Below are 27,107 nucleotides of genomic sequence, written 5' to 3'. Positions count from 1 at the left end.
AGTTTTGAGAGTGCGTGACTGTGCATGCAGGGGACGGGCAGAGAGAGGGAGACAGGATCCAAAGCAGGCTCTCCACTGTGAGCATGGAGCCTGATACAGGGCTCAGATTCATGAACCAACTGTGAGATCATGACCTGAGCTGAAATCAAGAGGCAGCCACTTAACTGAGCCACCCAGGTGCCCCAAAACTATTCTTTTTTTTTTTTTTTTAATGTTTGTTTATGTATTTATTTATGAGGGAGAGAGAGCAGGAGCAGGGAAGGGTAGAGAGAGAGAGGGAGATACAGAATCCAAAGCAGGCTCCAGGCTCTGAGCTGTCAGCACAGAGCCCGACGTGGGGCTCTGACCCACAAACCACGAGGTCATGACCTCAGCTGAAGTCAGGTGCTTAACTGACTGGGCTACCCAGGCGCCACCTCAAAAGTATTATTTGAAAAAAAAGAATGACAAGCCAAAAATTCAGTTTATTGCTCACCTGTGGGGGATTGAGGACAGGGAAATTCAGAAGAAATAGATTGGTATCCACAGCATAATTTGCCATTTCTTGTTATTAAATTGAGTAGTAGATTTATGGGTAAAGAAAAACTTTTTCATTACTCAGTTTCTGGTGATAGTTGTATAGGTTTTCCACATCAAGCAATTCTGTAGTTCTGTGTACTCATCAGTTGTGGGTTCTGCAGTTGAATTCATTCTGACACCGCCTACCCAGATTAGCACAGACAGTCCAGGTTAAGGGCTCAGTCCCACTAGACTGCTGTCGCTTCCAGACACCAATCCCAAATAGTGGATCTCCATGTTACCCACATTTCTAACTTGGCTACACATTGGAGATTCCCACGGTCCCCTCCTCAGGTACTGTAATTCACTGGAACAGCTTACCGAACTCAGAGAAACACTTTTACTTATTATTACTGGTTAATACAAAGGATATTATAAGGATACAAATGAAAGATACAGAGGAAGAGGAGGCACCTAGGGCAAAGTCCAGGAAGGTCCAGAGCACGGGAGCTTCTGTTCTTGTAGAGTTTGCAGTCCACCTTTCTCTTTGTACGTGGATGCATTCATCAACTTGGAAGCTCTCTGTGAACCCCTTTGTTTAAGGTTTTTTATGAGGTGTCCTTTATGTAGGTACAATTGATCAAATCACATACAGCCAGTGACGATTAACCCAACTTCCCAGCCTCCTCTCTTTGGAGATTAGGGTAGTGGCTGTAATCACATGCTTGGTTCTTGTGGTTACCAGCCCCCATCATGAAGTGTGTATGGGCCCATGTGGAGTCACTTCATTAGCCTAAACTCAGGTGTGGTTGAAAGGGGCTTGTGAGTAACAAAAAATGCTCCACTCACTTCTGTCATTCAGGAAATTCCAGGGGCTTTAGGAACTCTCTGCCAAGAAACAGAATGAAGACCAAATACATATTCTGTGACAATAGGTTTTATGTTGTTATGCCTCATTGTTTATGTATGCTACATGTATATGTGTATGCATATTTCCTAATAGGCATTATTTTAAAGAAAGGTAGATTGGTAAGGTTTATTTGATTAGAGAACGTATTTCAGATAAAAGCTACATGTGCAGGGGGAATGTAAATGTAAAGGGGAAATAAGTCACATTTAGAGTTCTAATAGTATGAGTTAAAAAGGTACATTTGTACCACGTGATGGTAAACTCTAAATGAAGATGATACTCTGGAATTAAAATTCTTTTCTTTTTAAAAAAAAAATTTTTTTAACGTTTATTTTTTTAAAAATTTTTTTATGTTTATTTAGTTTTGAGAGCAAGAGAGACAGAGCATGAGTGGGAGAGGGGCAGACAGAGAGGGAGTCACAGAATCCAAAGCAGGCTCCAGGCTCTAGCTGTCAGCACAGAGCCTGATGCGGGGCTCGAACTCACAGACCGCAAGATCATGACCTGAGCCAAAGTCGGCCACCTAACTGACTGAACCACCCAGGTGCCCCAACGTTTATTCATTTTTGAGAGACAGAGAGCATGAGTGGGGAAGGGGCAGAGAGAGAGGGAGGCACAGAATCTGAAGCAGGCTCCAGGCTCTGAGCTGTCAGCACAGAGCCCGACGCGAGGCTCAAACTCACGAACTGCGAGATCATGACCTGAGCTGAAGTCGGACGCTCGACTGACTGAGCCACCCGGGTGCCCCTTAAAATTATTTTCATTAAGGCATATTAAGATTTTGGTGAGATACCCAGTTAGAAAGGTATTTATACAAAAGAGAATTTAGGATAGAGTCTAACAAAGGTCAATCAAAGAATGCTTTTTATAAAGTCAGTATATTTGCAATATGAATAAAACTATCTGAATTTTGTGTTGAAAGAAATACAGGATAGTGAATGACATTCAGAGAATTTGGAGTTATGGCTCAGTTGAAATACCTACCCTGCTGTTTGATATCCCTGTGGGCAAATAATGGGAACTCTTTTAGTTTCTATAGAAATGACTATATTTCCTAGTATTGTTGCAGGGGCTAAATGAGAAGATGGAAAGGTCATGGCCTAGTGCCTACTATATGCCAAGAAGTCAATAAATGTTTTTAAAAGAGGACTTTGTAAGTTCTTTTTCAAATAGATTTTAGATTTCCTGTGATTAAAATCAAAGTTGGTTACTTTAATAAAGAAAATACTAGGTACAATTATGGAGTAGCTCTTTATTGCCTGCACATTATGCTTTATTTTATAAATCAGATAATATTTTCTCACGTTTAATACTTAATAAATATATTCTGTATCCTAGTGATTTTCCCTTCTGTTTTTACTGCAGATCAACGTAAGAGTGACCACCATGGATGCTGAGCTGGAGTTTGCCATTCAGCCCAATACAACTGGCAAGCAGCTTTTTGACCAGGTATCGTTTAACTACGTGAAGTATGCAGCCTTTGACAATGTAGAGTGGAATATGTTGCAACTTCTTTGTATGTTTTTCTGTGATTTTACTGGTATTGCAGCAATGTGGCACTTGAAATTTTTCACGGTACCTATTCAAGATATCTGGCACAGCGGTACAGACACTGTTGTTTCTCATTCCTGCATTTGAGAGATAGGACTTTTTAAAATTAATTATTAGGTTGTTTTGTTTTCTTTTTTCTGTTTGTATCTTTTTGTTTGTTTAAATCCAAGTTAGTTAACATACAGTGTAGTAATGGTTTCAGGAGTAGAATTTAGTGATTCATCACTTATATATAACGCCCAGTGCTCATCACAAGTGCCCTCCTGAATACCCATCATCCATTTTACCCATCCCCCACCTCCCTCCCACTATCTACCCTCCGTTTGGTCTCTATGGTTAAGAGTCTCATGCTTTACTTCCCTCTTATTTTCCCCTTCCCCTGTGTTCATCTGTTTTGTTTCTTAAATTCCACATGAGTGAAATCATATGGTACTGGTCTTTCTCTGACTGACTTATTTCAATTAGCACATTACACTCTAGTTCCGTCCACTTTGTTGCACATGACAAGATTTTATTCTTTTTGATTGTTGAGTAATACTCCATTATATATACACACACACACACACACACACACACACACACACACACACCCCACATCTTCTATATCCCACATACCCCACATCTTCTATATCCATTCATCAGTCAGTGGACATTGGGCTCTTTCCATACTTTGGCTCTTGTTGATAATGCTGCTATAAACATTGGGGTGCATGTTCCCCTTCAAATCCGTACTTTTGTATCCCTTGGGTAAATACCTAAACATGCAATTGTTGGATCATAGGGTAGTTCTATTTTTAATTTTTTGAGGAACCTCCGTACTGTTTTCCAGAGCGGCTGCACCAGTTTGCATTTGTCTGCAGTGCAAAAGAAATCCTCTTTCTCTGCATCCTCGCCAGCTTTTGTTGTTGCCTGAGTTGTTAATGTTAGCCATTCTGACAGGTGTGAGGTGGTATCTCATTGTGGTTTTGATTTGTATTTCCCTGATGATGAGTATCTTCATCTCTGGATGTTTTCTTTGGAAAAGTGTCTGTTCATATCTTCTGCCCATTTCTTCACAGGATTATTTGTTTTTTGGGTGTTGAGTTTGTAGTTCTTGAACCCTTTATCAGATACGTCATTTGCAAATATCTTCTATTTCGTAGGCTGCCTTTTAGATTTGTTGATTGTTTCCTTCGCTGTGCAGAAGATTTTATCTTGATGAGGTCCCAGTAGTTCATTTTTGCTTTTGTTTCCCTTGCCTCGTGAGACACGTCAGTTAAGAAGTTGCTGTGGCCAAGGTCAGAGAGGTTGCTGCCTGTTTTCTTCTCAAGATTTTGATGGTTTCCTGTCTCACATTTAGGTCTTACATCTACTTTGAGTTTGTTTTTGTGTATGGTGTAAGAAAGTGGTCCAGATTCATTCTTCTGCATGTTGCTGTCCAGTTTTCCCAACACCATTTAGCAGGTATTTCTTTAACATCTGCTATCTAAAGCATTGTAATGAGGACAAAAAAAGGATTCAAAGATACTGTGCACAGTGGGGTGGGTGGAGATCCTAGACAGAGGGGATGGCAGGAGCAGAGGCACAGGGAACTATAGGCTATAAGGAGGTACCTAACATCTGTTTGGTGTTGTAACCTCATGATAAGTGAACATGGGTGTCATATTAAGGAATTTGGACTATGGGTCTTCTCTTTGTTTTCTCACTCTTGAGTGCACATTTGAGTCACCAGTGGAGCTTTAAAAAAACAAAAAGCAATGCTTGGAAACCTCCTCCAGAGCTTCTGATTTAATTGTCTGGGGCCTACTATAAATCATTAGTTAGTTCTCTTTTTTTTTTTTTTTAAGCTCTCCAGGTGTGCCCGGCTAGCTCAGTGGGTAGAGCATGAAACTCTTAAGTTCCCCAGGTTTTGCAGTATGATGATGTAACTGATGTTTTATTGAGAAGGGGAGGAAAGAGATTGGTACCCAGAGGCCAAGTGGTTAGGAAGGTGACTTGATTGCAAAAGGGAGAAAGGTGATACATTTTGCAAGGCATGAGACTCCGGGGTGGATGTTTACGTCAACTTTTACATCTGAGCTGAGCCAGAGAGCAGTAGTCTGTGGTTAGACTTCCTTGAACTTAGAGAACAGAACAGGAGACAGAATTTCTAGTGTACAGCAGTAAGTAACCTTGTAGATATTTTGGTTTTATTTTGTAGCATTCTATCACATACCGATCCAAAATATGATATAAAATTCAAAAATTCCTGGAAAGTTGTTTCTTTTCTTAACAAAGTATACTTAATCTTCCTGATTAGGTAATTGATGATCTTGAAAGCCCTGATAAGGTCTTTCTGTAAGATGAAAGGTTTTTTTGTGAGTGAGCAAATTCTTAAAGCAAAATCATAAGCAGCTACATGCACCATACCTTATACACATTTTACCTTGTGAACTAATATGATACCTCTTCTCTTGATTCTTCTCGGCTTCCTGTTTGTGAATATATAGCTTATCTTACTTTACTTTAATAAATATGTGAATGGAGACGTGCCTGCATGGTTCAGTTGGTTAAGCATTCAACTCTTGATTTCAGCTCAGGTCGTGACTCACAGTTTGTGGGATTGAGCCCTGTGTTGTCAGCCCAGAGTCTTTTGGGGATTCTCTCTTTGCCTCTGTCTCTGCTCCTCCCCCACAAAGTAAATAAACAGTTGAAAAATTTTAATGGAGTAGGTATTCATTGTACTTACTTTGTAGCAAGTTGAAATGTCATAGTGCAGTGTTTATGTTAGTCAAAAACTAATGAGCAAGTGGGCCTTTTTGGTATTGCATATGAGAAATAAAATACTTGTTTTTTATGAGGCAGAGTTGCTTTTGTTTGGATGCAGGGGGAAAGGACACCTCCTTTATTATAGTGCAGTACTGTGTAGTATAAGAGTGTGGGCTCTGGAGCCACACTGCCTGCGGTAGAGTCCCAGCTCTAGCTGTTTGATTTGCACAAATTACTTGCTTTGCCTCATTTGTTTCATTTGTACAATGAGGATGGTGATTGCACTCTTCTTCCCTGAGGAGGTTGTTGTGAGTTAAGTGAGAATCCATCCATGGAAAGTACATAGGACACATTTGATACACACCCAGTTCATAGTATAAGTGAAGTTCTAGATAAGGAGTATGGTTATCTGTAATGTGCTCCCTAAGCAGTTATTTCTTGGAGTCACTGTTGTTTCCTGACAACTTCTCTTGAGTCCAAATGTTAGGATCTAAAACCAGGCTTTACCTTGAGTATAGTGAGCATATGGAGTGGGTTGGCAGGTAGGTAGGTTTAGGGTCTGACCAGGAGCAGACTAGAGATAGGGGTCCTCTCAAACAAGGGTCCATAGCAGCCTAAATCCATCTGTAGCAAGGCCTTACTTCTGATCATGATGAGCTTGAGGTCAGCTGCTGTGCATCGGGGGCTCTCATTGAGTGCTTGGGGTCCTTTGGTTTACTGCCTGATTCTTCCCACATTATCCTTCACTTACAGCTTCCACCTGTGGGATTAGAGTATTCGCACCCCTAAGAAGTGTTCAATATGATCTGTTAGGATGCAAGAAAAAAAAACTAAAATGTTTATTTATATTTTTGTCCTTTTTCAAGTTACTTTAAAAATACATGTTTTATAATGTATTACTGTGATTTTTGCCTGTGTATAATTTATAGATAAGTATACGTATATTGTAGTTAAGTACCCAAGTATTTTTTTTTTTTTTAAGTTTATGTATTTATTGAGAGTGTGAGAAAGAGCATGCTCAAGAGAGCCAGAGTTGGGGAGGGCAGAGAGGGAGACAGAGAGAATCCCAAGCAGGCTCCTCAGGACTTGAACCCACAAACCATGAGATCATGACCTGAATCGAAGTCGAGAGTCAGACGTTTGACTAAGCCACTCAGGCACCACCTTCCTCAAGTATGTTTTTACGTACAAAAGTATGTGTCTGAAAGTTTCTGAGAACCCTTTGAGAAGTAGTAGGAAAAGCACTGAAGAGATAGGGCCTCTTAAAGAATTTCACAGCTGAGCCTTCTTGTTCTTCCTGGTGTTTGTTGTGATGGTCTCCAGTTAGTTAAGGTACTGCCCTTTGTGCCCACTGTGGCAGATCGCGCCTTTCCTTAGCAAGCTCATGACTCTGGCAAAGCCTAAAGGCAACAGTTGAGGCAGCTACTTTGATACATTGCTCTCCCTTGCTTTTGACCTAAGTAACTTTCTTACTCTGCTGCTCTGAGCTGGAATATTTTCTTTGGCTCTGGTGGGACAACCTGTCTTTTGCCAAAGTTAAATTACTTGGGATCTCCTTTGTGTAGGTTCAAGTTTTGGTTGTTTGGCATTGATCAGTTTTTGCATCAGTGTGAGTCTTTTTATCCCATATCATGTAGAAATTTGTTTTTGGTTTTTTGATGATAACTTTTCCTAGCAGAGCTAAATGTTTTTTTCTTTTTTTTTTTAATTTTTTTGGTGTGTGTAATTTCAGTGAATTTTTCAAGAGAAGGAAAGTCAACTGAAGGGTTCAGTATGCTATCTTGAAATCCAAAAGCCTGACACATTTTTAGATATGTTTAAAAAAGAATTTTTTTAACATTTACTTACTTTCGAGACAGCGACAGGGTGTGAACAGGGGAGCGGCAGAGAGAGAGAGAGGGGGACACAATCTGAAGCAGGATCCAGGCTCTGAGCTGTCAGTACAGAGCCTGACACGACGCTCAAACTCACAAACTGTGAGTGAGATCATGACCTGGACCGAAGTTGGAGTTTAACCGACTGAGCCACCCAGGCACCCCTGTTGTTAGCTATTTTTAAAAAATAAGCCAAGAATATCACTTAAAACTAATGTTGAATCTTTCTCTCAAGCTTTTAAAATACTAATAAACTCTCACCTCTCCTGGCTCATTTCCCTCACTTTCATCTTAAAATAGATTTTTTTTAAAAATAAGCTTTTTCCAAGTGTTGGTACATTCTTGGGTGGGTCCTAGCTCACCACTCTATTTACTCTAATACTTTTGAGTACCTTCCGTGGGCTACTAATTCTTTATAGGATGACATAATTAAGATGAATAAGACAGTAATCTCTGTCGTTAGTTTTAAAGAATGAAGGAGGGTAAATAGACACACTACTTCTCATACAGTTACTTATGATAAGATAGAATCAATGTTCCAGTAGCTGTAGATACTAGATAAAGTGCTGTGGGAACATTAAGGAACAAGTGATTAATTTTATCTGTATAATAGGACAGCTTCATTCACAGAAGGTGTGTTAGTTGAGCTGGGCCTTGAGGAATAAATTATTCAAAAGGGGGCGAAAGTACAGAAGAAACATTCTAGGCAGAAGAAGAAGCATGAGCAGAGGTGCAGAAGGGTAAAATTTGGGCATGTTCCAAGAATGGTTTCTTGCTCAGTGAAGGAAGACCATAGAATATTTATGTTGATTTTAGGTGAAGGGTATAGTAGAAGGGGGCATGAAATCACCAGCTGGATCATCAGGAGGTATGGCTTTTACATGTCCTCAGGGACTCTTATCACCAAAATGATACTATTTGCCTTGCCTACCCAGTTGTGTAGTTGTGGAGATAAATTGAAATAGGCAAGTGGGATTATGACAGCTTTGTATCTATTTCCTGGACTTCTTGTGATCTCTTGGGGTCATGATGGGAGATGAGAAAGAAGAAGAGGTATAAAAAAATGGATCACATAAAATGGAAATGACATTATAAACTACATAAAACCTGAATTTAAATTTTCAGAAATGTTCCTTTAATTAATACATGAAATTTAAGGAAGATCTTTATAACAAAGGAATATACCTATAATACCTCTGTGGTTTTGTTTTTCTTTTGAAATACAGGACCATTTCCTTATACTATGAATGTTGAGCTGAAATTGAACTTTTTTTTTTAAGGTGGTGAAAACAGTTGGTTTGCGTGAGGTCTGGTTTTTTGGGCTGCAGTATGTGGACAGCAAAGGTTATTCTACATGGCTTAAACTAAATAAAAAGGTAAAAATATGTATAAAATTCAGCTAGTAATTAAGTTATTTTGAAGTTATGATCATGAATTTGTACTAGGAAAGCGCAGGGTCTGACTGACCTCAGACCTCCTTTTACAATTATCTCTGAGTCGTTAAAGGTGTCATGTCTTTTAATTCAATAAGTTACCATGAGTTTATCATCTTAGAAAAAGGAAATGTTCACTTTTCCTGTTTGAAAACTTAACGTGTAATAAATATTAGGTGTAACTGACTCAGTTTGACTTAAACATAAAGAATAAGCTTCTTATAAGTTTGGAATCTTACACACTAGAGTCTTACTTATGGATTTAGAATCTTATTTATATTTCATATCCTACTTTCTTCTAAAAAAGAATTTGATATGAACTTACCATTTTTGTTGATGATGTTTGAAATTATTGTTCCAGGTGACACAGCAAGATGTTAAAAAAGAGAATCCTTTACAGTTCAAATTTAGAGCTAAATTCTTTCCTGAAGATGTTTCTGAGGAATTAATTCAAGAAATAACCCAGAGACTTTTCTTCCTTCAAGTTAAGGAAGCTATCTTAAATGATGAGATATATTGTCCTCCAGAAACAGCAGTTCTTTTGGCTTCCTATGCTGTTCAGGCCAAGTATGGAGATTATAATAAAGAGATTCATAAACCGGGCTACCTGGCTAATGATAGACTCCTACCCCAGCGGTAAGTGAAACATAGATTTTTAATTTTTTCATTTTTCAGAGAGAGAGTGCATGCGAGCAGGGGTGGGGGGGGAGGGGTAGAGGGAGAGGGAGAGAATCTTAAGCCGACTCCGTGCTGAGCGGAGCCCTAGAGTAGGCATCTGAAAACTGAGTTTCAGACACCTTTTAGGGGTGCCTGGCTGGCTTAATTGGAAGAGCATGTAACCCTTGATCTCGGGGTTGAGTTCGAGCCCCATGTTGGGCATAGAGATTACTTAAATAAATAAACTTAAAGAAACAAAACAGTATTTAAAAAAGTTAAAAACTGGGGTGCCTGGATGGCTCAGTAGGTTAAGTATCTGACTTTGGCTCGGGTTATGATCTCACAGTTCTTGAGATCAAGCCCCACATCAGGATCTCTGCTCTCAGCACAGAGCCCGTTTCAAGATCCTCTGTCTCCCTTTGTCTCTGCCTCTGCCCCACTTGCACTGTCTCTCTCTGAAAATAAACAAACTTTAAAAACAATAATGAAAAAAATAAAAAGTTAAAAACTTAATTTTAATTCTATAGAGGAAGTAATAGTTTCCTAAGAAGATAAAATAATACATGCTGTTCACCAAAGACTCAGGAATATGAGACACCTCATAATCTGTGGTTATTTAGCTTCAATTATTATTCCAACCCCAGTTCTTGTCTCAAGATTTTTTTTCAAGCATTGAATTAAATAGTTGATTACTAGCACAGTAGAATTTTGTTTCAGATAAGGATTAGTTTTTATTTTTAATTGAGATTTAAGTAATTTTATTTTTATTGATGTATATTTGGCACACAGTGTTACATTACTTTCAAGTGTACAACATAGTGATTCCACAACTCTGTGCCATAATTGAGGTATAATTTGTACTTAGTAAAATGCACAGGAGGTTAAGTTTTAAATCAGGGCCTAAGGTAAATATTATGTATAATCAACATTACCCTTACAGTTTCTTAATTTTTTGTAGAATAGGCATGCTTTATCTCAGGTATTACATAGATCTTTTTTTTCCCCAAGATTTTTTTGAAGTTTATTTATTTATTTTGAGAGAGAAAGAGAGAGCAAGGGAGGGGCAGAGAGAGAGCATTCCAGGCAAGCTTCGCCTTGTCAGTGCAGAGCCCAGTGTGGGGCTCGAACCCACAAACTGTGAGATTATGACCTGAGTCGAAGAGTTGGACGCTTAACTAATTGCGCCTACACAGGTGCCCCGATGGTTGTTCTTTTGTTAAATTAGATTGCTGTTTAGTTGAGCGCAAGATGAAGTAATTGGCTTCCATTGAATAGGTGATGTTTTATAATATTTTACACACGGGAATCATATTTAAGCAAAATTTAATTTTTTTATTTTAAATGTATGTGTGCTGTAACCCACTTTGTTTAAAAGGGAGGATGATAGCACGTGCCCTTCAAGATCTGGTCCATCATTTTGAAGGTACAGATAGGTGTTCTTCAGGTTGGTAATGTTTGGAGAACTATTTTAAGCTATCTGAGCTTAAAAGAGTCTTACTCATTAAATGAAAATACTGGGCACCTGGGTGGCTCAGTCATTAAACATCTGACTTCTGCTCAGGTAATGATCTCATGTTTCCTGAGTTCGAGTCCCACTTTGGGTGATCTTGAGCCCTGCTTCAGGTGAACATGAGCCCCACTTTGGGTAATACATAAGCCCCGTTGTGGGTGAGCCCCACTTCTCTCTTCTTTAACCTTCCCCCTACCCACCCCTCCTGGGATTCTCTCTCTCTGCCCCTGATTCACTGGCACCCCTACCCCAAATAAATAAATAAGTAAATAAATACATACATACAGTAAGTTTCCTTTAAAAAAATAAAATCAGAATACTAATTTTTGTATTTAAAATGGAGAAAATACTTTCATAGTGATGACCTTATTTTATGTATGGTATAGTACACTTTTTCTCACTAAGTACCCGAGGGGGGGAATTAGTAATCAGATTATTTGGTAGTCATAAATCAAACACAATTTGATGCCTTTGATGGATGCTATTAGTTCTTGTATAGAAAAACCTGGATAAGCAATCTGTTCTCCCACAGTACAGTTTAGCTCTCTCGTGATGTGGATGATCAGATCCACCAGATAGTATCTCTCTCCTTTGAAAAGAACTAGATATACATAAATTTTTATGTGCCACTTTTCTGACTTGGGCATCTAGGTAGTGGGTAATACAGTTTTGCCAAGATATGGGGAGAAGGAATATGTTTTTGGGGAGGAAGATTTCAGTTCTGAATCTACTGAGTTTGAAACATAACCACTATAACCAAGGGAGATAGTATTCGTTTGTAGGTGTGAATCAGAACAAAGTCTGATACGGTTTTGGGAATAATCAGCAAATAGATAATTATCCCATGGAATGAAAGAGATGAACTTGACAGTACATCTAGAATGAACAAAAGGCCTAAGACAGATCTTGTTGAAAGTTAATTTTTAAGTATAGGGGAAGTGGCTCCTGTAAGGCATAATTGAGAAAAAAATGCCAGAGTCCAGAATAATAGCAGAGGAATGTTGATCATGGAAGCCAAGGTATAAGGAAGGACTGGTTAGCAGTGTCAAATAGTACTAACAGGTCAAGTATGAGGGAGAACTAATGTGTCTCTTGGTTTAGCAGTAAGGAGATTGGTAGTGACCTTAGTAGAAGCAGCTTCCGTATGGTGTTGGTGATCGCAGCCCGATTGTGGCGGACTAGAGGCAGTAGATGCGAGGTATGCAAACGAAAGGTAGTGAATATGGATAGTTCTTAGAAGTTCGGCTGTGAAAAAGAAAATAAAAAACTAGGAAAGCATGAGTTTATAGACATGTTCTTTAAAAGATGGGAAAGAGCTGATTTACTATAATTCCTTTATTCTCTCTACAAAGTTTTGAGTACCTCTTCAGTGCTGGTACCGGGCATATAGTGGTGAGCAATATGGATGTGGTGGTCCTTTGCCATCTAAGTATATATGTGTGAGTGTGTGCGCGTGCGCACATGCGGGGGACAATAAATATGTCCCGTCATAAATGATGAAGTATAGATCCTGGGAAAGTGAAGAGAGAAGTCCCTTAAAAGCCCAGATAGACAGATTTAAAGCCAAGTCAGACAGATTAGCCAGGAAGCAAGACTCCTTTTTCTGGACAGAAGAAAGAGAGGGCGGGAATTTTTGAATACCTGCAGACTCCTACAGATTAATAGCACAAGTGTATTATGCAAAATGCAAAAAATGCTATTTGAAATGCAGGGTATAAAAAACTAGAACATAAATCTTACTGGCATCCAAGTTAACCCATACCTTCAGATTTATTTAATAGCATGATCCCAGCACTTGGCTGCACTGATTATGCCCTCAAGGCTGATTACATTCCTCTTGGTGAGCAGTGGAGGCAAGGCAGCAAGAGAAAGTATAAAGACAAGAAAAATGTAGAAACTTAATTGCTCTAAGGGAGAAGACAAAACTTCTCTCCCAAAAAGCCAAGGGCTTAAAAGAGGATACACAGAGAAAGGAGCAGTGCATTGTAAGAACATAATGGTTTGTTTGAGACCTCATTAAGGAATCCATTCTAAATAGTAACTTGTGCAAAGGATGACGGCATTCTGAGATTCCTTTATACTGCCAAGACATTCCTGGGATTCACATAAATTTTTTATGCAGTTGAACGATAATATTTTAACACCACAGCTTTTGCTATTAATAAAGTAGGATCTGAGGATTCACCAATAAAGAAAGATGTATAATTATCATTATCTGACCCAAAGAGAATAGAAATAAATAATCTGACCCAAAGAGAATAGAAATAAATTATAAATAAATACCTACACTAGTGTGTAGAGCAGATATATGCATGTAGAATTTGCTGGTTTGGTGTTAAGATATTAGTAGTAGAAAATAGGTTTGCTTATATTAACATAAGGAACACTGGGAGGATTAAAAAGAAACTAATAAAGTTATTTGGAGAGTGTGGGATGGTAAAAAGTATAACTTTTCACTTGTATAATTTTATATAAAGTATTATCTAAAGAAAATAACAATTAAATTTAGCACCAAGGAAAGTAAATACATAGAGTAAAGGAAGAAATTAAGGCTGGAGAATTCTGATTTTCACTCTGTTCTCTTATTTTTTTGTTAGTAATGAAAAGTCATTTTCCTTTTTTTTCTTTTGTCCAATAGTGTATTCATTGGAAACATTTCAATTCCCATAAAGTATCTGTGTGACTGTTTTTTAAAAATGTATTATTTAAAATAATTTCAGGATTCTAGAAACTTTTTATCTTGAGATAATTCCAGATTCACAAGCAGTTGTAAAAACTAGAGAGATTCTTTGTATCCTTCTCCCAACGTTTTGGTAACGTCTTGCATATTGGGTACGATATCAACTAAGATATTGATACAGTTCACCAACCTGATCCAGATTTTATGTTTTACCTGCAGTCAGGCATTTGTGTGTGTGTGTGTTCTGTGCAATTTGATCATGTATATAGGTCTTTATGACAGCCACCATCACAGTTAAGGTACTGAATGAGTCTACATTTTTTTTAACTTTTTTTTTTTTATGTTTATTCATTTTTGAGAGATGGAGAGAGCGAGCATGAGTAGGGGAGGGGCACAGAGCGAGGGAGACACAGAATCTGAAGCAGGCTCCAGGCTCAGAGTTGTTAGCACAGAGCCTGATGTGGGCTCAAACCCACAAACCGCGATATGAGTTGAGCCAAAGTCAGACATTTAACCGACTGAGCCACCCAGGTGCCCTAAGTCTAGACTTTTAAATGAATGTTGATTTTGAATCATAGAGGCATTCTCATAGATTTTTTTTCCCTTACAGTGTTTTGGAACAACACAAGCTGACAAAAGAACAGTGGGAAGAAAGAATACAGAACTGGCATGAAGAACACAGAGGAATGCTGAGGTATTTGGGTGGCTATTTTCTTAGTGTTTTTCCTCAAAGTATTTTTATTTCATAGCATGTATTAATATATCAGATTATCCCCCAAAGATCATTCAACTTATATGAATAAATATAAAGCACTACATTGTAATCCAAAGTATTTTTGTAATTTTTTTGGTATTACCTTTATTTAAGTGTATTACAATAAACTTTATTTTAACAGGGAAGATTCTATGATGGAATACCTCAAGATTGCACAAGATCTAGAAATGTATGGAGTCAACTATTTTGAAATAAAAAATAAAAAGGGAACCGAATTGTGGCTAGGCGTTGATGCTCTGGGTCTGAATATTTATGAGCATGATGACAAGTGAGTAAATTAGTTGCATGGTAAAAACTAGTCATTAATGATCTGTATGGCTTTAATTTTATGCTGTGTCTGTAAAAGTTCTTTTTTGGCTTGATTACTCTTACTGCCTTTTTTTTTTTTTTTTTTTTTTTTTTTTTTTGCTTAAATGATTAGTTAGGGCCCCATAGACTTTTGGATATCATGTCTCCATCTTTGCATCATCTTATAGCTTCAGAGTTCTGCTTCTCAGTGTATTTATCAGATGGAGTGATTCACTTCTTTTGCTCTTATGAGTTCTGTCCAGTAAATTAAATTTGTTCCCTGTATAGGTAAAGAATAATTCCTTAAATATTATGCTTGGCATATAGGTTGAAATTGAAATTAACATATATAAGAAATCAAGAGCAATGAGAATGAAATTAATAGATACATGATTTATTATATTTTGTAACACCTTTTTTTAGACATTTATAGGAATTGTTTTGAATTTTTTGAACATCAATAAAGTAGAATATCACTATATCAACTAAGCATAGTAGATAGTGTTATTATTATTATTATTTATTTATTTATTTATTTATTTAATTTTTTTTTTTTTTTTTTTTTTTAATTGACCAGGTAGTAATTTTTATTTTGGTATAAAATACATCAGACTCTTAAAATACTTTCAGGAATGATAGCTACAATTGCTTTATATTTTCTTTAATTTATTTGCTGTACCACATAAACATTTAAGTCCATGCCAGTAATGTCTTCCTCTAAGGCATTTCTCTTTATTCTGTCTAGAATTTTAGTTTCATTATTACAAATATCTGATAAAATAAACATTTCTAACAATAAGTCTAAAAGAGAGCATTTTACTAATTTTACTCTGATAATATAGTTTTTACTTATATTACCAAGCAAGTTAAAAGGCTATATCATTCAGAATAGAATATTTTGAAAGTTTTGAAAAGCAAAATGGATTTACAGACCCAATTTTGTGGCCCAAACCTTTTTTCCCTTTTCTTTCTTTTAAAAATCATTGAATTAGTTTCTACTAGACTACCCATTATAAATATGCTTACAGATAAAAATGGGGAATATGAAAGAGAGGGGGTTAGCTCAGGATGGGAAGGACTAAGATTTGAGATTGTGGACAAAAGGGATTTTGGTCTTATCTATACTGGTTCACTTTTTTAAATTTTTTTTTAATTTTTTTAATGTTTATTTCTGAGACACAGAGAGAGCATGAGTTGGGGAGGGGCAGAGAGAGAGAGGGAGACACAGAATCAGAAGCAGGCTCCAGGCTCTGAGCTGTCAGCACAGAGCCTGACGCGGGGCTCAAACTCAAAAACTGTGAGTTCATGACCTGAGCCGAAGTCAGTCGCTTAACTGACTGAGCCACTCAGGCGCCCCATCACTTTTTTTTAAAAAGCTAAAATCTGTTGTATTTCCAAAATATTTTTAAAAGTCGAAATAGTGGACAACTTTAAAAGCTTGGTTAGGTTCGTTTAACAGTTCTGCCACTAATTGCCTTTGTGACCCTGGTCAGGTTATTAACTCTCTGAAATTCATGTAACTGCCAGGCTCACCTCACAGGATTGTTGTGAGAATTACATGAGGAAATGGCTTTAGAATTTTTCAAAATAATGTGTAAACATAGTACAGCCTTACCTAAAAAATACTGTGTTCCTTGTGGTGCCTGGGTGGCTCAGTCACTTAAGCATCTGACTTCAGGTTGTAATCTTGCTGTTGGTGGGTTCAAGCCCTGCATCTTGCTCTGTGCTGATAGCTCAGAGCCTGGAGCCTGCTTCTGATTGTCTCTCTCCCTCTCCCTCCCTCTCCCTCCCTCTCCCTCCCTCCCTCCCTCTCCCTCCCTCTCCCTCCCTCTCCCTCTCTCTCCCTCCCTCTCCCTCTCTCTCCCTCTCTCCCCCCCCCCACTCCACGCTTGTGCTCGTGCGTGTGCTTGCTCTCTCTTTCTCCCTCTCTCTCTCTCTCAAAATAAATAATAAACATTAAAAAAACAACTGTGGGGGCGCCTGGGTGGCTCGGTCAGTTAAGCGTCTGACTTCAGCTCAGGTCATGATCTCGCGGTTTGTGGGTTCGAGGCCCTCGTCAGGCTCTGTGCTAACAGGTCAGAGCTTGGAGCCTGCTTTGGATTCTGTGTCTCACTCCCTCTCTGCCCCTCCCCTGCTCACGGTCTGTCTCTCTCTGTCTCAAAAATAAAACGTTAAAAAAAATAATAAAAAAAAACAACTGTGTTCCAGCACCCCCCCCCTTTTCAAGCAGGTAACTTTGACATTTGAATGACCATTAGAGGGCAGTATAAGTCGTGGATATTGATAAAGTTTTATGCAGAAAAAATTATTTGCTGTGCTTCAGTTCTTAATCTCCTTAAGAATTAAAAGAACTATCAGTAGGTAGAAATTCATACTCAGTTCTCAGAAGACTGATTAAAAAGATGTCTTTTGGCCAGCATGGATGTCATAATCATTTTGCACACTTGTTATTGGATAACAGTGACAAATTTGATGGGTAGTTGAAACAGTAAAATATATGAAAAGCAGAAGAAAATTGTTATTCCAGTATGTGTGTGGTGTGGTAAAATGGAGGTAAGTGCTGCATAGGTTTAACGTTGGAATTCCAGCCCTGTCATTGACCCAAACATTGCTGTGTGTGAATGTCTTAACCTTTTTTCTTTGGAGGTAGAATTCACATACCATAAAATGAATCATTTTAAAGATACTGAAAATTAGGGGTGCCTGGTGGCTCAGTCAGTTAAGTGTCCAACTTCGGCTCAGGTCATGATCTCATGGTTTTTGGGTTCGAGCCCCTTGTCGGGCTCTGAGCTGGCAGCACAGAGCCTGGAGGCTGCTTGAGATTCCGTGTCTCCCTCTCTCTGCCCCTCCCCCATGCATCCTCCGTGTCTCTCTCTCTCTCTCTCTCTCTCTCTCTCTCAAAAATAAACATTGAAAAAATTTAGGGGCGTCTGTGTGGCTCATTCGGTTAAGTGTCCAAGTCTTGGTTTTGCCTCAGGTCATCATCTCACAGCTTGTGAGTTCGAACTTTACATTGGGCTCCGTGCTCACAGTGTGGAGCCTGCTTGGAATTCTCTCTGTCTCCCTCTGTCTCTGCCCCCACCCCCCGACTTGTGTGTGCTTTCTTTCTCTCCCCCCCTTAAAATAAACTTAAAAAAAAATTAAAGATACTGAAAATTGTGTTTTTAATGTTATTCACAAATACTCATTTTTAAAGTAAAGAGAGGAAGGAATTAAAAAATTTTCATATTTAGTAACAGGTCTATAAATCACACGAAAAGTTACGAAGACTTCTTTTTTCCCTCTCCTTAAACATTTTTAATAGTTGTAGCAGCTTGATTCTAAATAGAGCTAATACAGAACCCCAGGAAGCTCAGTTCTGCACTCTGGATTGCTAGTGTTTTCTAGGTAATTTTAAGAAAGCCAGTGTGATGCTTTCAAGGCTCATGACGCATTTATGAAATCCTTTGATAGTTATTCTTTGTTTTATGTGACTTAACTGATCAAGTTTCCCCTTAGAAGATAATGTCAGTAGTATAAGTAAGGTAATGCATTTGAAAGTCTGGCACTCTTAAGACTGGTCATTCAGCTAAATTGGCCCCAAAATGTTAATGAATTTTGCCTTTTGTTTCTTGCTTTTAAGTAAAGGAATGCTTTCATTTTTTAAGGTTAACACCTAAAATTGGTTTTCCCTGGAGTGAAATCAGAAATATTTCATTTAATGACAAAAAATTTGTTATAAAGCCAATCGACAAAAAGGCACCTGTAAGTAAAATTCTTTATGTTCTGTATTAACTCTTTTTTAATTTCTGCCACTTTGCTGTGATAATCATTTGAAGAGTGGCATCGTTCATTTATTGACTTGCTCCTGACTTGCTCTTTCCATAGTTTAACTTTCCCAGTGAGAAAATAATGAATGCTAGTAAATATACAAAGTTTTAATCTTTTTTATGACATAAATATTAGAGTTTTATTTTAACTGAGATTCAGCTATAAGGTGGGTGATGTTTGTTAACAATCCTCATTTCTAACAAGCAGTTAAAACACTTGTTCGCTGCTAGCCTTCCTAGTCCAGTGCAAACATGGCCTAGTCACTTGGAAGTAGGAAGTTTTATGATTCTGAACTGTGTATAATACGACATTCGAATTCATACCACATATTAAAATTTAGTGCATGTTATTGTGAGAGACACTATCTTCATGAAAATTTTAATTCAGAAACTTTATGTTTAGGATTTTGTTTTTTATGCACCTCGTCTGAGAATCAATAAGCGGATTTTGGCTTTATGTATGGGAAACCATGAACTGTACATGCGGAGAAGGAAGCCTGATACTATTGAAGTGCAGCAGATGAAGGCTCAGGCAAGGGAGGAGAAACATCAGAAGCAGTTGGAAAGGTATGGAATTTAGGTCTGTGGTGCGTAATTGAGTAGGTGAGCTAAAATTTAAGAATGCTCAGTTTTTTTAGCATTCTCTGAGCTTACATTTTTGCGTTGTTTTCATTGTATTAAAATGGAATGAGTGCTCTCCTTATCCTCTTCTGAAATGAGTGTGTATACTCTGCGAGTGACAAATCTTTGACACGTTTCTGAGAGGGTAGCTTCCCATGATTTCACAGATGTACTTTTTTTTTTTTTTTTTTTTTTTGAACATACTTGCTTTTCCCTGACTCACTGGTTTGGGTACCATAGTGGTTTGGAATTTTTCAAGTTTGTTTCCCTTCTGACTTGTAGTTCCAAATTTTTCAGGATAAGAATTGCTGAATATTTTGCTTTAAAGCCATATCAGTGACACTGTTGAACTCAAGTGAAAAGTCATTATACAGAGCAACACCAGGACCCCCGCCAGTGACACTGGTGTTATCAACCACGGTTACATAGACTTTTGAAAAAGATACTGTTAAATATCCTAGAGAGTTCCTGAAAGGGATAGATAATGAAAGCCTGTGGACACTGGAACCAGATTACCAGAGTCAGCAGCATTATTCCAAATCTCATCCTAGATTGACTTGGACTTTAAAATTAACTTTCATTGAGGAAATCTTTGTGGTATAGAATGATACAGTCGTTTAAGAAATGAGTGGGTCCTAAACAAAACAAAACTGAGGAGCTCTAAAGATGTATAAACTTACATATTTCAAACATCTTGGAAATAACACGATTTGAATATAAGAATTAAATAGGTCCTCTGCTAGATAAAATTTTACTACTTACCATTTTTAGTGTTTGTGTTTAATGATGTTTTTGTTTTGTTTTTTTCTTAAATGTTCTCTGTAATTTAGATAGCTCTCCTCAGGTTGTCTGCCTTAGAGAAGTCTACTGTGTTGCCAGATGTTTTTTTATGTAGGCATGAAACTTTCCAGTAATTCCTCACCCCATCATTAAAGATACTAACTTGGATTGACTGTGCTCTGTCCCTTTTCACTGCTCTCATGTAGCTTAGGATCACATTGTGGTTTTAGGCTTACATGCTTTTTAAAGTGGTTCTTATTGGGGTGCCTGGGTGGCTCAGTCGGTTAAGCGTCCGACTTTGGCTCAGGTCACCATCTCCCGGTCCGTGAGTTTGAGCCCCACGTCGGGCTCTGGGCTGATGGCTCAGAGCCTGGAGCCTGCTTCCGATGCTGTGTCTCCCTCTCTCTCTGCCCCTCCCCCGTTCATGCTCTGTCTCTCTCTGTCTCAAAAATAAATAAAACGTTAAAAAAAAATTTTTTTTTAAAGTGGTTCTTATTGGAGCTTTACTTTCTATATATTCATAGCCATCATAGCCTCTCCATTTCCCTCACAAAGACTAATTTTTTTCCTTCTTCACTCCCTCCCTCCCTCCCTCCTTCCCTCCCTCCTTCCCTCCCTCCCCTCCTCCCTCCTTCCCTCCCTCCCCTCCTCCCTCCTTCCCTCCCTCCCTCCCTCCCTTCCTTCCTTCCTTCCTTCTATGCATTCTCACCCTTACCTGTACCCTCTCTTTCTCACTTCCCATCCCTTCCTTTCCCTTCCCTTCCCTTCCCTTCCCTTCCCTTCCCTTCCCTCCCCTCCCCTCCCCTCCCCTCCCCTCCCCTCCCCTTCCCTTCCCTTCCAGGCCCATGTCTAAGATCTCCTGTCATGAGTTAAAAAAAAAAAATCACACCTCATACATATCACTCCATAAAATGCCCTCTTTTCTGCTTCCCTGTAATGTTGATACATGATTTCCATTCTTAAATATGTTTGCCTATTTGTCCTTTATTTCTCTCCCATAGAGGAGTGCTGGATGGCTTCTAGTGTATGTAGTGTGATTAATAAGTACCATTTGGTGATCGTACCGTATTTGAGTTAACTCTGAAGCCCAGATGGAAGTGGAAGACTTGAAGTTTCCTTTCTCACGCAGTAACCATGCCGTGATTTCTGTCTCAGATAAATTTTACAACCTTTCACTGGCAAACACTTATTACCTCGTACCGTATAGGAATTTAGTCACCGTTTAATTCATTCGAGTGCTCAGAGGAGGTTTTACGTTAGTCTAGCACACAGGGATCTGGCAGGTCGTTCAGAAATGGCGTGCCGAGCCTTCATCTAGTCCCTGCTTTCCAGATCAGAGAGAGAAAAATGACAGCCGTACGTGTGGAAGCAGTTGTGGTCAAGCCCCCTGGCGGAGTAGCCAGCAGTAGAGGGGGGAGGGGTCGCTTCGCTAGCGCTGCCTGTGCTGCCGGAGTGGGGAGGGGGCGGCAAGGCAGCCTCTCTCCCGGAAGTGCCGTTGTGCGTGGCCGTGTTCTGTCACCTGAACTCCCATAACTGGATTTTTGGCGGTGAAGGCGATGTTCTGTACCGTGGGTTGTTGGGCTCTGCAGTCTGTGCTCTAAGTTCTTTACATCCAGGTTGAATGATAAGCCACTCTGTAATTCCTGAACATTTTTTTGGATGGCTAAAATCGTTACCAGATAAAAAATGGAGACAGTTTAGGGGCATCTAGGTGGCTCAGTCGGTTGAGCGTCTGACTTTTGATTTTGGCTCAGGTCGTGATCTCACGGTTCGTGGGATCGAGTCCCGTGTCGGGCTCCACGTAAACAGCGTGGAGCCTGCTTGGGAATCTCCGTCTCCCTCTCTCTCTGCCCCTCCCTGCTAGCTCTCTCTCTCTCTCTCTCTCTCTCCAAATAAATGTATATATATATTTAAATGGACACAGTTTAGAATCAGATACCTACATACCAGTTGTAGCTTAGCCGTGCGGTATTCTGTGTCGTGGCTGGCTGCTTGTGTCACTGTGACCCAGCTTCAAGGTTGCAGAGATTTTTGTGAGAAAGAATGACAGTGGCATACAGACATTTTAGCCAAGTCCCTGGCGCTTAATAAGAAGTATAATAATGCTTAATATTATTAATGCATAGTCTGGGTGGAAGCTGAATATAAGTTAGCTTTTACCCTTTAAACCTGTAATTGGGTTCATCTGATATTCTTTAAAAGGTAAGGTATTCTAAAATACTTTATTTTCTGCATGTTAGTGAATTGAGAGTTTATTAATATGTTATATATGCTCTTAAACTAGAACGACTTGGTCAAATTAGGGTTTCCAAACCTAAACTCCGAATAAAAACTTGCGTTTGTGGCTTTACTTAACCACAGGAGGCTTCATGGGAAAATGCACCTTTACCAAGGCTTGAAAGTTAGAAATAGGCTTAGAGTTAGTTAGAGAGGGGTGCCCTTGAACTTCAGGTTTTGGCCTGATGTACTAGGTCACCATTAGCTGTCTGTCTTCTTGTTGACTTGTTACAACTCTACCCGTTTGCTCCAAAGCTGGAGCCTCTTTCTGGGGCAGGGGCAGTTAAATATCTAGGAGCTGCAGGAATTTTTAGGTTTAGGTTTATAGAGTAAGGGAAAAAAGCTTCGATGATAAAACTTGGCTAATGACTTTATCAGAGACTGGAAATTGAGATTTTGTGCCTGAAATTCAGAATTGACACCAGATGGCAGTGATGGGTTTTGGGGGGAAATTTAGATGTACTCAGATAAGAATCAGACGTGAAATCATCATTGATTTTTATTTTATTTTTTTTAATTTTAGAGAGAGGGTGAGTGCTAGCAGGGAAGGGGGCAGATAGAGAGAGGGAGAGACAGGGAGGGAGGGAGAGAATCCTAAGCAGGGTCCATATTGAGCCTGGACGCTATCCGGGCTATCCCACAAACCTGAGATCATGACCTAAACTGAAATCAAGTCAGACGCCCAACCAACTGAGTCACCCAGGTGCCCAAATAATTGATTTTTTTTTAACTAAAAAAAGAAAAGTATTCCCATTAAAGTAATGGGAATATTGAATATTGATTAAATTTATGAAATAGTATTATTTCTGGCCCTCAACATAGAGTCTGACCCCTGGTAAGTTCTTGGTAGATGTTTGATGAGTGAATTTGGCTATATTTAGAAGAAACAGTCTCATTAGGCCCCTGGCAGATGCAGGAGATAAAACTGGCCATTTATATCAGCTTAAGTTGGTGCTACCTTAGGAATTAAAAATGTGTTAATTCATGTTAATGATTGAACATTCTTGCCTTCCCAGGTTATTTTACTTTAAACAGTTTGAGTAAAATAGCCTTGTGTACTCCTTTTAAGCCTTCTTATTTCTCTCAACAAAAGTGTGCAGTTAACTCCTTTTGTGCTGACCTGTAATGTGTTGTCAGAATTCACCAAGTATGTAAGTGATAATTCTCCTAGCTTCCCCCCACCCCCCATTCAAGTCCACATTAAAAATATGCTTTGTATACAGGGATATATCTGACAGTTTTACTTTCCTAGCACTTCTGTAAATTTTTACCTTGAAAATCTTTCCACAATGGCTAAGTTGTTAATATCTTTTTAAGCAGTCCTGGATGACATTTCCTGTGACCTCACAAAAAGAATGCCTTGTAATCCCATGCATGTGCATATCACAGGGCAGTCTTGTATTTTCACCTGGATGGTTTTTTGAGATCAGCTGAATATAATGAAGACTCTTAAAATACTTATACTTAGGGGTGCCTGGGTGGGTAATTCCGTTGGGTGTCTGAGTTGGGCTCAGGTCATGATCTCGCAGTCCGTGAGTTCAAGCCCCGCATCAGGCCCTGTGCTGACAGCTCAGAGCCTGGAGCCTGCTTTGGAGTCTGTGTCTCCCTCTCTCTCTGCCTCTCCCCCACTCAAGCTCTGTCTCTGTTTCTCTCAAAAATAAATAAACATTAAAACAAAATTTTAAATACTTACACTTAGATTTTTCTTAGTTTATTCACAGTACTTGAGTTTCACGTCAAAATTTCTACGTATTAGTATGTAACAAAGCAATTCTAATTCCTCTTAAGGGCACAATTAGAGAATGAGAAGAAGAAAAGGGAGATAGCAGAAAAGGAGAAGGAGAGGATAGAACGTGAGAAGGAGGAGCTAATGGAGCGTCTACGGCAAATAGAAGAACAGACGCTGAAAGCCCAGAAAGGTAGGCGCTTCTGTTTAATGTTGGATTCACAATCGTTCCTCTTTTGTCAGATGTGATATTTCCTTACTCTGTTAAATCTTATTTGTCTTGTAGAATAAGTCCACTTAGTTGTCAGATTAATACATACTGGAATCACATCCTAAACACATTTAACTGAGGCACATGGAATGTTCCTGTGTTCGTGTGTTCTTTCTTTTTTATTTATTTAAACACGGAGCTGTTTTCATGTGTACCCTTATTAAATGTTGTAAATGAGTGCATATATTAACTTTTCCCCCTTACTGTTCAGGGTTCTGTAAACACACATTTTCACTACTTGCTAGCATTTCAACAAAAGCCATTTTATTCGTTGCTTTATGGATATTTCAGTACTTTAAGGCAGCTAAGTAATTTAAAGTGTTTTAAGCTATTCTATTATAAACTCCTTTGGAACTCCATCTCTAAAGTTCATTTTAGCATATTAAAAAAGTACACAACACATAGAAGTGTTTGTTTTTGGTAACACATTGGGAAGAACTACTTCCTATGCAGAATGTAACCAGAATGCTACGGTGTATAGTAAGGAAAATTGGATTTAGAGGGTGGTTTATATTAAATAAGTCTAGGATATACTACTTAAAAAAAATTTTTTTTTTAATGTGTACTTCTTTTTGAAAGAGAGAGAAAAAGACACAGAGTATGAGTGGTGAAGGGGTAGAGAGAGAGAGAGAGAGAGAGAGAGAGAGATAGAATCTGAAGCAGGCTCCAGGTTCTGAGCTGTCAGCGCAGAGCCTGATGTGGGGCTCGAACCCATGAACTGTGAGATCATGACCTGAACCGAAGTCAGACTCTCACCCAGGTGCCCCTAGGATATACTACTTTCAAACAACAAATAGCAGGAAGAACAGAAGAAAAAGGGTGTTGAGCAAAATAAGATGTTTTTCTTCTCAAGCAATAGTATTTAGTGAGAGTTGTAAACATTGGAAATATATACTATTGACTGGAATTAATAACTGCTTTCCTGACAACTGGTAGAACCAGCTTTTAGTTCTATTTTTTCTAAATAAAATAAGAACATTAAAGTTTATTAAATAATAACCTATTTAAGGTTATTCTCATTCCTTACATCAGGCTACCATGGTGGGGAGATGCTCTGGAGCAGTGGGGAGGAGAATTTGCAAATGGGTAACTACGGGACAAAGTCCCAGAGATGGCTGTAAACCCACAAACTGGTTCATCATTCTGATTCCAAGAGGATTGGAAATAATAATTGTAAGAGAAGAAATGGAAAAACCCTAGTAGCCTTATTCTCACTCATTAGAAACCTCACTTCTAAGAGCTAGAAAAGGCCTCAGTTCAAAGATCAGAGGTATTAAATATACTTGTTTGCAGGCCACAACGCAAGAGTAGAACCTGTTTTCTCACTTCCAACTTCATACTGTTTGTACCACTCCAGGTGCCTTTTTTGTTGAATAAAGTGGACACTTAGGAAGTGCCTTTCGGGCTGCCTTCTAGGAATACAGAGAATTAGCCTGCGTGGCTCCAAGTCTTTGTGGTTGGCAGAAATAAGATGCATAGAAATACAGATAAAGGGAGGCCATGTATGCCTGATGTTGTGGAAGACTGTAAGCAGTGCTTGGAGAGGAAGAATGCTGTCAGATGGAATGTGTGTTTTTCAAGGAAAAGTTGAAAGAAATTTACCATACTGGCATGACTCTAAAGGAAAGATTGAACAATACCAGTTTTTAATTTACATATATCTCTTTCTGAGGGAATAGCTACTTATCTTTCAATTTCGTTTATTTAGGATGTGTAATAAAAATACTAATGATTTACACACAGAGAACTACTCAAGTCAAGAAACACTAAAGAATATAATAAGGAAGATAGAACCTAAGAAAGAATGTAGAGTGTCCCAATCAAGACAATTTCCAATCAGTCATCTTAGGGCAAAGGACATCTAATTGTTTCTTTCTTGGTTTTGGTTTTTTCCTAATAATAAAGCTTTTCCAGGCTATCCTAAAATCTTCATGATTGTCTTGTAATTTATGCTGAATTCTCACTCAAATGCAGTAACTCTGGCCGTATCTAAGTAATAGTATTTAGTAGATAAACCTAAAATTTTTTTGTTTGAGAAGAAACTTTTTCTATACTTCATTATTACCATTTAATTAAAAAAAATTTTATTACAGTCATTATTTGAAATGTGTTATGAATCATTATACAGAACCATTCTACCATTTACATTTCCACAATTCATCACTGTTAAATTATTTATCTTTTTTTTTAAGTTTACTTACTTATTTTGAGAGAGACAGAGACAGTGTGAGTGGGGGAGAGAGAGGGAATCCCAAGCAGGCTCTGAGCTGTTAGCACAGAGCCCAACATGGGGCATGAACTCAGAAAACCGTGAGATTATGACCTGAGCTTGAAACCAAGAGTTGGGTGCTTAACCAGCTGAGCCACCGAGGTGCACCTCGTTACTGTTTTTTAAACCATCTCTGAAGATATTGCAGACTGTATTTGAGATATAATAGAGCCATATTTGCATTCAGTTACTGTTTCAGCAAATATCAAAGTGAAATCCCACCTTGAAAAGATAAACCATAAAAAAAAAAAGTAGAGTGATTTCATTCATTCTGAATATTTATCAAGCACTTAGTGTGTACTAGGCCCTATTGTAGGTGCTGGGGATAGAGTACTGAACAGATAAGGTCTCTGCTGTCATGGAGCTTACATTTTTTGAGGAAAGAAAATAATAAAATTAACATAATAAAGATCATTTTATTTTTTAAGTGTTCGGGAGGAGGTGAGCATGA

At 38.5% G+C, this 27,107-nt stretch overlaps 1 protein-coding gene across 2 annotated transcripts in view; it reads left to right on the top strand.

Moving 5' to 3' along the window:
• The window catches only part of RDX (radixin), a 95,648-nt gene that overhangs the window by 22,957 nt on the left and 45,584 nt on the right, over nt 1–27,107 (top strand). For both annotated transcript variants that reach the window (XM_030330785.1, XM_030330784.1), the window contains 8 exons: nt 2,774–2,857; nt 8,841–8,936; nt 9,355–9,629; nt 14,451–14,534; nt 14,737–14,883; nt 18,551–18,647; nt 19,116–19,279; nt 24,179–24,309. In XM_030330785.1, the coding sequence (XP_030186645.1) occupies nt 2,774–2,857; nt 8,841–8,936; nt 9,355–9,629; nt 14,451–14,534; nt 14,737–14,883; nt 18,551–18,647; nt 19,116–19,279; nt 24,179–24,309 (1,078 nt within the window). The remainder of the gene's footprint in view (nt 1–2,773; nt 2,858–8,840; nt 8,937–9,354; nt 9,630–14,450; nt 14,535–14,736; nt 14,884–18,550; nt 18,648–19,115; nt 19,280–24,178; nt 24,310–27,107) is intronic.

This window comes from Lynx canadensis, chromosome D1 (genome assembly GCF_007474595.2).
Source record: "Lynx canadensis isolate LIC74 chromosome D1, mLynCan4.pri.v2, whole genome shotgun sequence".
Taxonomy (NCBI): domain Eukaryota; kingdom Metazoa; phylum Chordata; class Mammalia; order Carnivora; family Felidae; genus Lynx; species Lynx canadensis.
This window is presented reverse-complemented; position numbering and strand designations above follow the sequence as displayed.